The following is a 12,194-nucleotide window of genomic DNA, read 5'->3' as shown; positions in this document are numbered from 1 at the left end:
CAAAAGCCTCTGGCCTCTTCTCCCCAACCAGAGACTTCTCAATGGAGAAAAGATGGAAGTTGGGGGCCCAAGTGTGAATACAACAGCGACTGCAACACCCAGAGATAATGCAATACCACTACCATCTTCCCCCACAGATACCAAATTCATTCTTGTAAACTGAGTGGGATTTCTGAAAACATTAATAAATCTCAGTTTAGTGACAACGTAAACCATAGTCTAAGAAACAAACCAGATCCTCGTGTACTCTAGAGCACTCTTGATGTGACAAGAACAATTTTTCACCAGGATTTCAAAAGAGTGATGTTCACAACAAAATAACACAGCCCTTCAAAATCCTCCATACTCATTTGAGCTGTCAAAACTTTGTATGCTGAGTTTGCAGTAGTCAAGAAAGAGAAGGGCTTTCCCTTTTAATTTCAAATCCCAGAACATACCCAACACGTTCAGAAAAATTAACATGACCTGCCAAGAGTTAAAACTGAATCATGACTTTCTACTTCTCCCAGCTGTTAGACAGTCACATACACTCAGAGCTTCCATACCCAAGGCCCTGAGCTACCCAAAGCTATAGCCAAGAACCAAAGCTACTAAGAAACTGCAGAAGAACTGGAAAAAGAAGACAGGCTCTAAGTGAAAGTACAGTGCAGAAATAATTGTTAGTTCATTACAGCTTGCAAACTTACTTTCGTGTATTTCATATATTTTAACTAGAGAACATTTTATTTTTAGGGGGGTACCAAAGGAACAGAAATGCCAGACATCTGTTCAGCAGGCAAATTCACACAAGCCTCTGGATATATCCAGGCAGAGCTGTTAAATAGATGGTACATATAAAATAGTTTCCTGCAGAATAGGGAAATCTAGTGCTTTTGTCATAATTGGCTATGCCCTTCTCTTGATCTCCATGGGAATTTGGTATCTATAGAAAATTCAGATTTTCCAGTTACTTTTTCTTTCTCCCCTTTTTCTTCCTATTCCTCACTCCTGCTGCAAACCAAATTTTACTAGGCACAGTAAAACACCCATGCTGGTCCCCTTCAGCCTGCTTTTCAAATGTAACAAGGCAATCTTCCTGAGGAAGATGACACAGGGGTGGAAAAAAGGAAACAGAGATAACACAAATGTAATTTTTCTATGCTTACTATCTCCCTAAAAATTTCTATCTGCATGTTTAACCTCCTTTATGGCAGACAGCCTTGGGCTGAAAGCCTACTTTTGCTGGTCGTAACATTTAAGAAATCAAATGGCAGATTCCCTGGAACTGCTTAAGCTTTTAGACAGAAGCCATGTTTAAAAAAAACAAAACACCAATCCTGAAACATTTTGAAAGCAAAAAATGGATTAAGAACAGGAGGTGTGGGGAAAGAAGAAACAGTCCGAAACTACCATCCAGTGTTAGGAATTCATCAGGGAAGGACTATCTCCTTTCCTTAATCTCTTTACCCTCCACCCAAGCACATTTGTGTTTCTGAGCTTTTAATTTCTTTACCATCTCTCCAAGCTAGTTTGCACCACAGCAAAATGCCATGCTAAGTGACAGGACACATTCAGGGAACTCTCATTCTGTGAAATCTCCAAGTGCCTGCTCAGTTTTAAAAATAATCCACATCTCTCATCCTGCATTTTGAGAGTTCAAAAGGATGAAAAAAAAAATAAAATCTCTTTCTGTGCAGTTGCGTGATTAGAGGAAGGCAGCTCCCTTCTGTCTCACCATACCTACCTGTAACATCAGTAATAATAAAAATATGTTGTGAGCAATTGAGAACTGACACTACTTAAAAGCTGGGTATTAGAAAATCTAAAACAATTGTAGTTTGATTAACTTTTGCTTTCCAACTAGCATATCCTGGGCTGCTGGCTGGTTACAAGCACTGCTGAATGTAACGTCCCTTGTTTGATGCGCTGCCATTTGGCAGCCTTCAGCACACCCAATATTTTTGTGGTTTCACATTCCAAAGAGAAACTCGACTATTTAAAATCCCTGTGCTTTGTTTAAAATTGTCTTAAACTAAAGTATCAGATTAAAATTAATCTTATGCTTAAAGAAATACGAAAGAAAGCTAAAAAAGCATTTAAAAAGGAAGCCCAGCTATGAGAGACTACATTATGCTCCTTGCAAAAACTGACCTGTTTTCTCCTTGTCTTAAAAGCCAGTAGTGACTGTCACCCTACTGTTTTAATTACAAGATTTTCTCTATTGTGGAACCTTTTTAAGTTTTCAAATGCAAATTATTTGCTTGCAGATGTATTCAAATACTAACATGCTGAAATTCTTTGCTGATCTCCCAAAGAAAAGCTCTCAGATAGTCAAATTCCAAGACTGTCTAACCCAGCCAGCAGCCCGAGGTCTAGCCACTATTAAAAGTATGTATTTTTTAAAAAACACAACAGCAGTTTTTTAAATCACAAAATAAAGTAAACCTCAATGTTTATATTCTGAATGGTGATTAACTGTGCAAGACAATTTGGTTGCAAGTGTTTGGTTTGAAGCACTTTTAAAGAGACAGATTGGGTAAATTTCTGCAGGACTCAGATCTATCACCTGACAAGCAGTTTTTTCAAGGATTTAAGTGTCTGTGGTGGCATATGAAGGACAACAGAAGTATTTTAAACAGTGAACTCAAAGAACAGAGAACTAAGCTCCTCAAATCTGAGGCAAGATCAAGCTTAAAGCATATTAGCACAAATCTGTATGATTTCAGGATAAAGCAAATACATAGAAACACAGCTTGCAGTTCTGCTGTTATTGCATCTCCCACCCTGTCTTGGCTGGGGCATCAGCCTCCAGGTTTGAACCCTCAGCCTGCCACAATGAGGAGCAAGTTGGGTTCTCCTGACAGAGAGGCAGCTTATTGTCACAGGGATGCAAACACCAGGTCACCAGGTCTGGCCCCTGAATCCACAAACTTTTATAGCTGAATGAAAATTGTACAGCACCTAAACCTTCCCACTGTCAGTGCACAGTATATGTAGAAATAAGAGAACAATCCTCTTTTTAGAAAACTTACAAAAAGGCACCAACCCTAAATTGTGCCAGAATAAACTGTTCAAGCTTTACAATGCACAGAATGGTTCCTACCTCCCGTTCCAGATACGATTTAAGGGATTCTGTCTCATTTAACAGAGTAACGCTGCATTTGCCTCTAAAAAAAGAGAAACACATCTTTATGAAAAAACATCTTAAATGCTCATGTGATTCACAAGATGGTGTTACAGAAGTTATGCACAGAACTTGATCTTACATTGAAGAATACTTGAGTAATAACATTGTTATTTGATTTTTGAATAAAATAGGAGAGAACAGTCATTACCTAATGTGTGTGGCTGGCAGAGATTCCAGCTGTCGTGAGAGAAACAACTCACGATGTCGTAGCTGATGCTTCTGTTTCTCTGGTAAATCAACCATTTCTGGATTTTCCATCTCTTCTTCCATTTCTCCTAGATATAAAGAGACATAAGTGATTATCAAGAACAGGGCAAGTACTGATTCCGAGTCAATCAGGATGAGCTGCTCCAAAACCTTCATTAAGTGATAAACATTAATCAGATTAAATCTACCTTCATCCGAATCCTCACATTTCAGTCAATTAAACAGTTACATAATTGAAATGATGCCTGTGAAGAATTGTATTCATTCACCATTGGGATCACATCACCCCAGGTACACATAGTCAGTCATTGGCTTACCAAGCTGAAAGTCCCAAACCTGCTGCCATCAGAGAAGTTCTGAGGGGAGACAGCTGCTTTTGGAGACCATCACTGCACTGCCAGATTCTTCATCTAGAAGCTGACACACTTTGACTGAGGCAGTAAAAGTGAAGTCTTTCCTCTTTGCCAGGGCATTAGTTCTCTTAAACCCTACTCCTCTTTCAGGATATCACACTATCCCATCCCGACCTCAACAGCTTCTGCAGGAAATGCTGATTGAAAATGGTAGTTTATTTAATTAATGTACTTTATTCTGTTCACTCCAAACACAGCCAATAGAGCACAGCCATCAAGGGCCTAAGGCCAGTCCTGCCACCTCACACGACCCAACCACACCACACACATTCAACTGCAACACTCCTGTATTTCAGCAGTCAGGATCCACCATGTCTGGCTTCCAGGTATCCAATCTCCATCCAACCAGTCCTTAAACATATGCCAAAGTAAAGACATGCAATCACATCCACACTTATACACAACTGATGCAAAACATCTCCAGGCATCTTTCTTGTAAGTATGTTTTGTGTTGATTAGCAAGTATCCTGTCAGTTGTGCAAGATAAAGCTGTAAAAGGCAAAATACTGATAAAGCTGCAAAGATCCTCCATGATGAAGGACTGAGAAAGAAAAGATCAGACTTTTTCTTCTCAAAGAAATTAAGGCAGTTACTGTATTTTGCAAAACCATGGGAAAGGTTTCCCAGACTGTAGTAGAATTAGCTATAAAGCCTCATACATGAATTGTAAAACTCTAATTTTACAGCAACAATACTCTCAAAGAGCAGACTTTTGCCTGCAGCTTAATTCAACAGTTGTTGCCAAGAAACATTTCTAGTCAGAAACACATACAGGCACAGTTATGATTTATAGACCGTTAAGATTAGTTAACTATAATCCTCATAGTGATCCAAAAATAAAGCAAAGAGAGAGATCTCCATTTTAGAAAACACCAATATTGCATTTAGTTTTAAATAGGCCGCCATTATGCCAAAGGGGTGACGGAAAATTATGTATCCTACAGATTCCCAACAACTTATCACTGTTTTACTGTCCTGAAAACAGACTTGTCATTTATTTGCCCCTCAGGTAGGCTGCTCCAGTAAGGAAGGAAAAAAATAGTATAATTAAACCAGACTGCAACATACAATAGCTGTTACAGCACACAAACTAAGCATACAGCAGCATGCACTTAATGTTTTAATATTTTCCTGAGAACTGGAACACCAAATTTACCTTTGTGCCACAGTTTCATGGGTCTGCAATTTATTTACTGAAGTGGATTCTGGTTTAGTTGAAAATTAATATTGTGCTTGCTATCCTACACTATAAATACACCAGCAGCAATCCACAAACAAGTCAGCAAGTTCCAAGCTTGCTTGTCTGAAAACCAAAGGATGCACAGATGAAATGGCAATTCATGCCTGCACTTAAAACAGCTTTTGGAGAATGGCAGGAGTGCACAGTGTAATGCAGGGAAAGCACTATAAGGAACAACCTAAAATACTTAATATCTTCAGTATATTTGATAGCCTAGAGCTTTTAAAAATTACATTTTTCTGAAAAGTATGTCAACTGCTGTGTGCCAATCAAATCTACAAACAAAATGAAAGCAACTGGCACAACCAACCTAATACCAGGAACTGCATCCCTTCAGGTAGGCTTGTCTTCCAACTAGTGTTTTATTTATGTATCTAGCTTTTGTAATAAAATACAGAAGGTGGGAAGCACACATATTGTTCTTATGCCAGCTCTGCTATGCACAGCCTTCAAAAATCAAAAAGCACAACACATTTTTTCTTAAAAACAGACAGGAATTTCTACAAGTAACAATCAACTCCCCACACACACAGAGGTAAAACTGTCATAGTTCCCAAAGACAGAGGTAGGAATAGTCCAAGAAATAACAAACAAACAAATCTATGCAAGCATCTTCTCTTTTTTACACAGGCATGATTTAGCACTGGAAAGAATGAAACTGGCAAATGCATTCAGAATCAAAAGGAGGAGGAGAAAATACGGGACTGGATTTAGAACAGGAGCCTTTGCCTCACTGAAGTAATGCAAAAGCAGCTTTGAGAAAAAGCTAACACCACCTCACCACCTCTGCACAGAAAACAAAGGCTTATTAAATCAGACTATAAAATCAGGGGCCCAGCCACAGCTCCAGATCAAGTCTGTCTGATGCATCTGCACTTCCCCTTCCTACAGCTCATCCACTCCCACTCTAAGTGAAGTAGACTCCATCCTCAAAAATGGTGGCCTGTGAAAAGTAAGGACTGTTGTCTTGGAAAAAAGGGAATAAGTATTTATAAAATATCCAAGAAATCTTTTCAGAAGGACTTGCCTGCATTTTTATAGTACTTTAGAATAAGTGGTGTAGAAATACAGGAGGTGCACTATACTGGGACTTCAATGCCCTCCTAAGGCCTTACTTCAAAATTAATCTCTCTGTTTGATAGATGCGCTTGTGCAGATTTGAAACTAAACATTTAATCTTAATACAAACAGTAATATATCAGCTATGCAGAAATAGCCAGTGGAATGCTGCAAGGAGTGTATTAGATTAAGTATTATTTGATATTTGATGACAGAATCATTAATAGCACATTAACAAAGCTTGAAGATGATTTATATTGGGAACAAGAGACAGGCAGATTGGGCACAAACAGCAAGACTCATGAGAAAGCTAACATATAGGGGGAAAATAATTAGGAAGAGTAAACTTTGAGCTGGCAGGAGAAACCCAAGAGGCAGTAATTGTAATTTAAAATGACTGGGTGTGTGAGATGTGAAATTAAACATCAATATTTGCTAGACACTAGAAAGAATAGCAATTTGACATAGATCAGATTGGGCTCTCCACAACATCACAGGTAGAAAGCACTAGGCCTTTCTCTGCATTCTGGGTGTCATACAAGTAGTTACATGACAGAATTCAGAAATGCACAAAGGCAAACAAGATAAAGAAATCAGCTTCAAGGAGCACACCAGGTTGTTCAACTTGGGAGACAGATTGTAGTAACAGAAGAATAACTTAGCAAGGTTATCACTAACAAAATAAAGAAAAAAGAAAACAAGTAGGGCCAAACCACTAAGAAACACCAGCACTGCTGACCTCCATAACTGCTCCTTCAGCAGCAAAGGAAGCTGCAACTCTTGCTGTTTTAACAGCTCAACCAAGGGACTTAGGAGGACATTATAGAAATGTTGCATTTGAATAAATGAACAACAAAACACCAGGTTCCTTCTTCCAGGTTCAGTTTCAAATGGTCTGTATGACACCTTAGCCTTATTTATTTTCTCTCTACTAAAAATCAGACATGATTTGTAGCTATAGAAAAAACAGTGAAAAGTTTAAAACAAAGAGAAATCCTTACACCTTGACACTTCAGAAGGAGTTTGTCACATTGTCAAGGCATCCCACTAGGATTCCTGCCAAATTTCTTGTCCTCATCTTTGCTACCTGTAATAGTGGCCATAGCTGCAAAATAGACAGTCTTTTGGACACTTATCATATCTTCCCTCATTGCACCACTCCCAAAGAGAAAAGCCACAGTTTCCTTCTCTCAGTAACAACAGAGCCAAAGTGTCTTTAGTGGATATATGAATTTGACTCCTCCTAATTCTGCAAGTGTGGTGTTGGAAGAAAATGGAGAAGAGGAACAAAATGGAAGAAACAAAATAAAAAGAGAATATTCGTGCAGTTATTGTCAAATGTTACTTAGATTGGTGTTATCTAAAATGTAAAGAAAAAATAAAATTTCAATAAACTCCTTACCTGTTTAGGCACGCAGGTATCATGCAACTCATGGATTCAATGAGCAATGACACTTCACCACTGCAAGTCACTTACTTTCAGAAACTTTGGCCCTTCAAAAAGTAGTGCCACCATTCTGGCATGTGTGCTTGGCACCCAAACACCAGCTGCTAAAAACTAACTACAAACTTGCCAAACCAGCCAGCACTGACTACTCAGCTCTCCAGCCACCACCAACTCATTGCTTTGCAAATCAGGACAAACGTTTTCATGAAGTGAAAACTGTGGTCCTAATGCAAACCACAAGTATCCAGAGATGGATGGGGGTGGATCATTAGAAGAGAGGATAGAAGGCTGTATTCCTGCTGCTGGAAATATTAACTTAATTATAAAAATCTGTATAAAACATTAATTAAAGAAAATATGAAGTGACAGCATCCAACAGTAGCTTGAGGAAGAAAGTATCTTTCTCATTTCTCTTCTATCAAGCCCTGCCCGCAATCTACAGTATCTCTCTTAAACCACTATGAAATCTCCAGGCAAGAACAGTAAACAGTTTCCTACTGAAGAAGCAGGTTCATTTCAGAAACAGGTGGAGAAATTCCATAGAATAATTTGTGAGGTGATTAAAAAGGTTTATGAATAAAAAGTGCTAACAATATATGGAGGACATGAGGCTGAAAGATTTATAGGACAGCCCAGATAAGCTTTATATCATATGATAAAAATAGTAAGATCACAGATGAAATCCAAGAATCAGGTTGCATAAATCAGGTACTAATTTACAGCCACCAACTACAGAATAAGCTGCTTCCAGCCCATTTCTCTGCATACAGAGTTATGAGAAAAGACAACTTTTTTTTTTAAACTTCAAAACATTCATTTCACAATCACATCTTTTTCTTTTCTTTATTGGAAGAGTAAAAAATACAACAAAACACACATATATAATTTTGCCTTTCGTGTTCTGGCTGTATCTTCCCATTGCTTGACTCTCTCACTGCACTGATCTCAACAGTAGGTCTGAAATAAAGGCATCTTAAACAGAAGACTGTGTGAATCCAGAAATGTCTGCAGTCAGAAAGCTCCATTAATCAGCTGAACAAAGGCAGTTAAAAGATCAGCGATGCAGATACGTACATCTACTGCAAATGCATCAAAATGAGGCAACAGGAGACTTTATGGAAATGAATTCAAAGTCAGTGATAGCATGGAGTATCTGAACTGGAATCTTAACATCCACAAAACTTAATTTCATTATATCATGCAAGATGCAGGGGTTTTTTTCAGAGTAAAGAACTGATGGCTGTCCTAAAGCTTAATTTTACTCCCTTCTCCCTCCTTAGGAAGAACGGAAACCACAGAACTGCACACATCTATCTAAATAAAGGGAAGTCACAGAGTAGCAATTTTATTCTGCACCAGAAAGAAACATACTGGAGAAAATGTTAGTTACTAATGAAATTTACCCTAAGAGGCAGCCTCAGTTGTCTCTGGTGGTGCTATTAATAGAATTGTGCTATAGAAGAATTTTCCCATCTTTCAAACACATGTGAATATGAACAATGAATTACTTGTTTGCATTTAAAAAAAACCCTTAAATTTCTTATCACAAAGAGAAAATCAGCCTTTGCAAATTTGAAGAGCATTTATATGGGTTCAAATATTTTTTAATTCAGTCTCAGACATGTGTTTCTGTGAATCCTTCCTACCTGTTTCCTTTACTAAATCCATGAAGTGAGACACAGATGAAGGAATCAATAGTCACGTTGTTTATGGTGAAGCTCCTATTAAGCTTCAGGATCCTCAGATAAAATGAGTACTACTGCATTGAAGAGATATCAAAAGAGCTTTGCCTACCACCACAATTCTGCAACACAGCCAAATTTCATCTCAAATACCACATGACCCTTTTTACAAGGTATGGTTGCAATGGAGGAATTATTTGGACACACTCAAATCTACAACAGAAAATATTCAAATTTACAAGAACAGACTTGTTTTCTTGCATGTTTTTCCCAATGGTATTACAGCACTGAGAATACAGTAGGGTACTTTATTCACTGTTAAAAATGAATATCTGATTTAATCAATGCCATGCAGTAAAACTGTGTAAGATTTGTATTACATATACATCATTCTATTCATACATACACGAAGCAGCACATTAAAAGACAATAATGTTTGCCAGCTAAATCATAATTCTGACATGCCCATATCTGATTGCTTCTCTTTCATTTATGTATGTGCCCTGAATTACAAGGATTCATATGGCTGTCCATGCTTTTTGCTAAATTTTAAGTTATCTGAACAGCTACACTCCTTTATTTACACAAAAAAACCCCAGTTTAGTAACTCAAAATGCTCAGTCTTTTTCTCCCTTTCAACGTGTGTGTTTTGGAAATTGTTTCATTCGTACCGTGCCCATCACCTGGCAAGGATGGGACAAGAGGGATGTTGAACCAGCAGAGGAAGGTGTAATATACCTAAATTTAATTCTCCCTGACAATTGGAACAGAGTCAAACAAGCTGGAAGCAACTCAGATAAAGAGCCCAATGTCATGTAGTATGTTCCTCTGTTTTAAAACTGATTTTGTAATTAAAAGAAAACCGTAATAGTAATTTTTTTTTTAGAAATAAGCTTCCACCTCTACTCAGCTGGGTGGCCCCCCATGCCTCTGATCACCTGGGGAGAGAACTACATACATATAATGGCCTGTGAAAAGGACCGTTGTCTTGAAAAAAAGGAAATATGTATTCATAAAATATCCAAGAAATCTTTTCAAAAAGACTTGCCTGCATTTTTACAGTACTTTAGAGTAAGTGGTGTAGAAATGCAGAAGGTGCAGTATACTGGGGCTTCAATGCTATAATTTAACACAATATTCTGTAATATTACTTTAAAAAGTAAAAAAAAAAAATACCCACAAGCAATTAGTTACACAATATATACACACAAGGGAGGCTGATGTAACATAGAATGAACAACCCTCTGAATTTTACAATAGTTTTGTGCTTCTTTTTAAATCAGGATGTAACTATAATAATACAAAAAAAGTTCTAAATTTCAAGTCTCCTCCCAGCATAGACTTTTATTTTTCCTAACAAAAAGACTTAAAATATTCAAAATAGTGATAGGTGATCCTAAAATTCTCTCCTTTAAAATGTATTTACTGAACATGTTCAGACAAAATCTAAGTCACTACAAAAAATATTATTAATATTGAAATTTAAAGAGAAATCCTGTTAGTCAGGTTTCAGGTTGGCCACGTTTCAAGTCTGTTTCCTATGATCAGTCTCTTTGATTTACTCATAAAGAATGTTTGAGGGTTTTTTTTAAACCAAACAATTCATGAGAAGTAATATGAGACAGGGAGAATACTACCTTTTCATTCCAAAAATTAAAAAAAATCACTTCTGTGGAGCAAGTAAGATTATGTCTTTATCCAGTTCTAACTGAAAACTTCTGCCTTGTCCCCAACAAAATGAACCTTTTAAAAGGTGTAAAGAAAGGGGAAAGGAAAAAAAATACAAAGCAGGGTGGGGGGAGGCAGAAAGACAGGAAAGTCAGTCAAAAAAGTGATGCAAATTGCTAAAGATGAGTAGAGAAAAAAGGCATTTATGAACAGTAATACTGATACTTGAATTGAAATAACGAAGTTGTATCCAAGTCTGACAATTTTGTATAGAAGCAATTTAATTTGAAGACAAACAAGCTTACTTGCATGTTTGTCTGCCAATACAATGAGTGTGCTCGATATGTCTCTTCTTCTGTAGAAACACACCACCTTTGCTTCCACGTTTCCATTGGCAGTCTGAAACAGGGAAAAGAAAAAATTGACCACTAATCAAGAGCAGAACTGTACACACTAACGAGAAACTTCATAAATAATTTGGAATTTTGCACAAGAGCTGCACAGCATTTACTTTTAGCACCCACAGCATGATCCATTCCAGGGCAGGGAAATTCCAGGCAGTTTCACCCCGTCCTCATTAACTGTTTCTGTGGGATCGCCATTCTTAGGTTACAAATGTTTCAAGGGGTAAGGAAAAAACCACACTCACCTACAATTACAACATATTAAAGAAGCCACTTTGCTATTATTGAAGTAATGCCGACATTAAGTAGAATTCAATGGCATCTTTAAAATCCTAATAAAAAACTGCAAAATATAACAACAGAATTCAGATCTAGGCTGTTCTCCAAACTATGCAAGGCAGTGGGAAAGCAAGAAAGAACCCAGTAATTATTATTTTCACAAAAGAAATCACATAAGGTTTTCTTTATCTGACAGCACTGGTAACTAGACAATGTCCAGGTCACACACATAAAAAAAAATCATTCCAGAAGGAGAACCAAGCAAGCTGGACCAGGCAATAAAATCTACACCAGTGACAACACACTAAAAGGTCTGAATTTTTGAAAAAATATTTTATTTAAACTCTTCAAATGAGATAGGTGAGCAACTACCTGTAAGATGGCACCTGCCAAACTCTGAAACTGGCATTTTATAACTTCTAGGGGAGAGTAGGTCAGAGAAATTCCAGCTCAAGCAAGAGATGCCTCAAAATGGGAGATATAGACTGAACGTTCATTTTTTTCAAAGGTACAGGGGAAGAATGAAGAGTCAAAATAAGGAGGAAAACCAAGAGTTTCTAGGAAAGTGATCGACAAATCTGCATCCTGTGACACATGGAACACAGCTGGTGAGACCTCATGGCTATGGA

General features: G+C 37.5%; 1 protein-coding gene across 4 annotated transcripts in view; it reads right to left on the bottom strand.

The window, feature by feature from the left end:
• Window positions 1-12,194, bottom strand: part of MTA1 (metastasis associated 1) — a 76,854-nt gene that overhangs the window by 48,489 nt on the left and 16,171 nt on the right. For all 4 annotated transcript variants that reach the window (XM_071564546.1, XM_071564547.1, XM_071564548.1 and 1 more), the window contains exons 3-5: window positions 11,188-11,281; window positions 3,315-3,441; window positions 3,083-3,146 (exon numbers count right to left, since the gene is read on the bottom strand). In XM_071564546.1, coding sequence (XP_071420647.1) covers window positions 3,083-3,146; window positions 3,315-3,441; window positions 11,188-11,281 — 285 coding nt within the window. The remainder of the gene's footprint in view (window positions 1-3,082; window positions 3,147-3,314; window positions 3,442-11,187; window positions 11,282-12,194) is intronic.

This window comes from Pithys albifrons, chromosome 10 (assembly GCF_047495875.1).
Source record: "Pithys albifrons albifrons isolate INPA30051 chromosome 10, PitAlb_v1, whole genome shotgun sequence".
Taxonomy (NCBI): Eukaryota; Metazoa; Chordata; class Aves; order Passeriformes; family Thamnophilidae; genus Pithys; species Pithys albifrons.
This window is presented reverse-complemented; position numbering and strand designations above follow the sequence as displayed.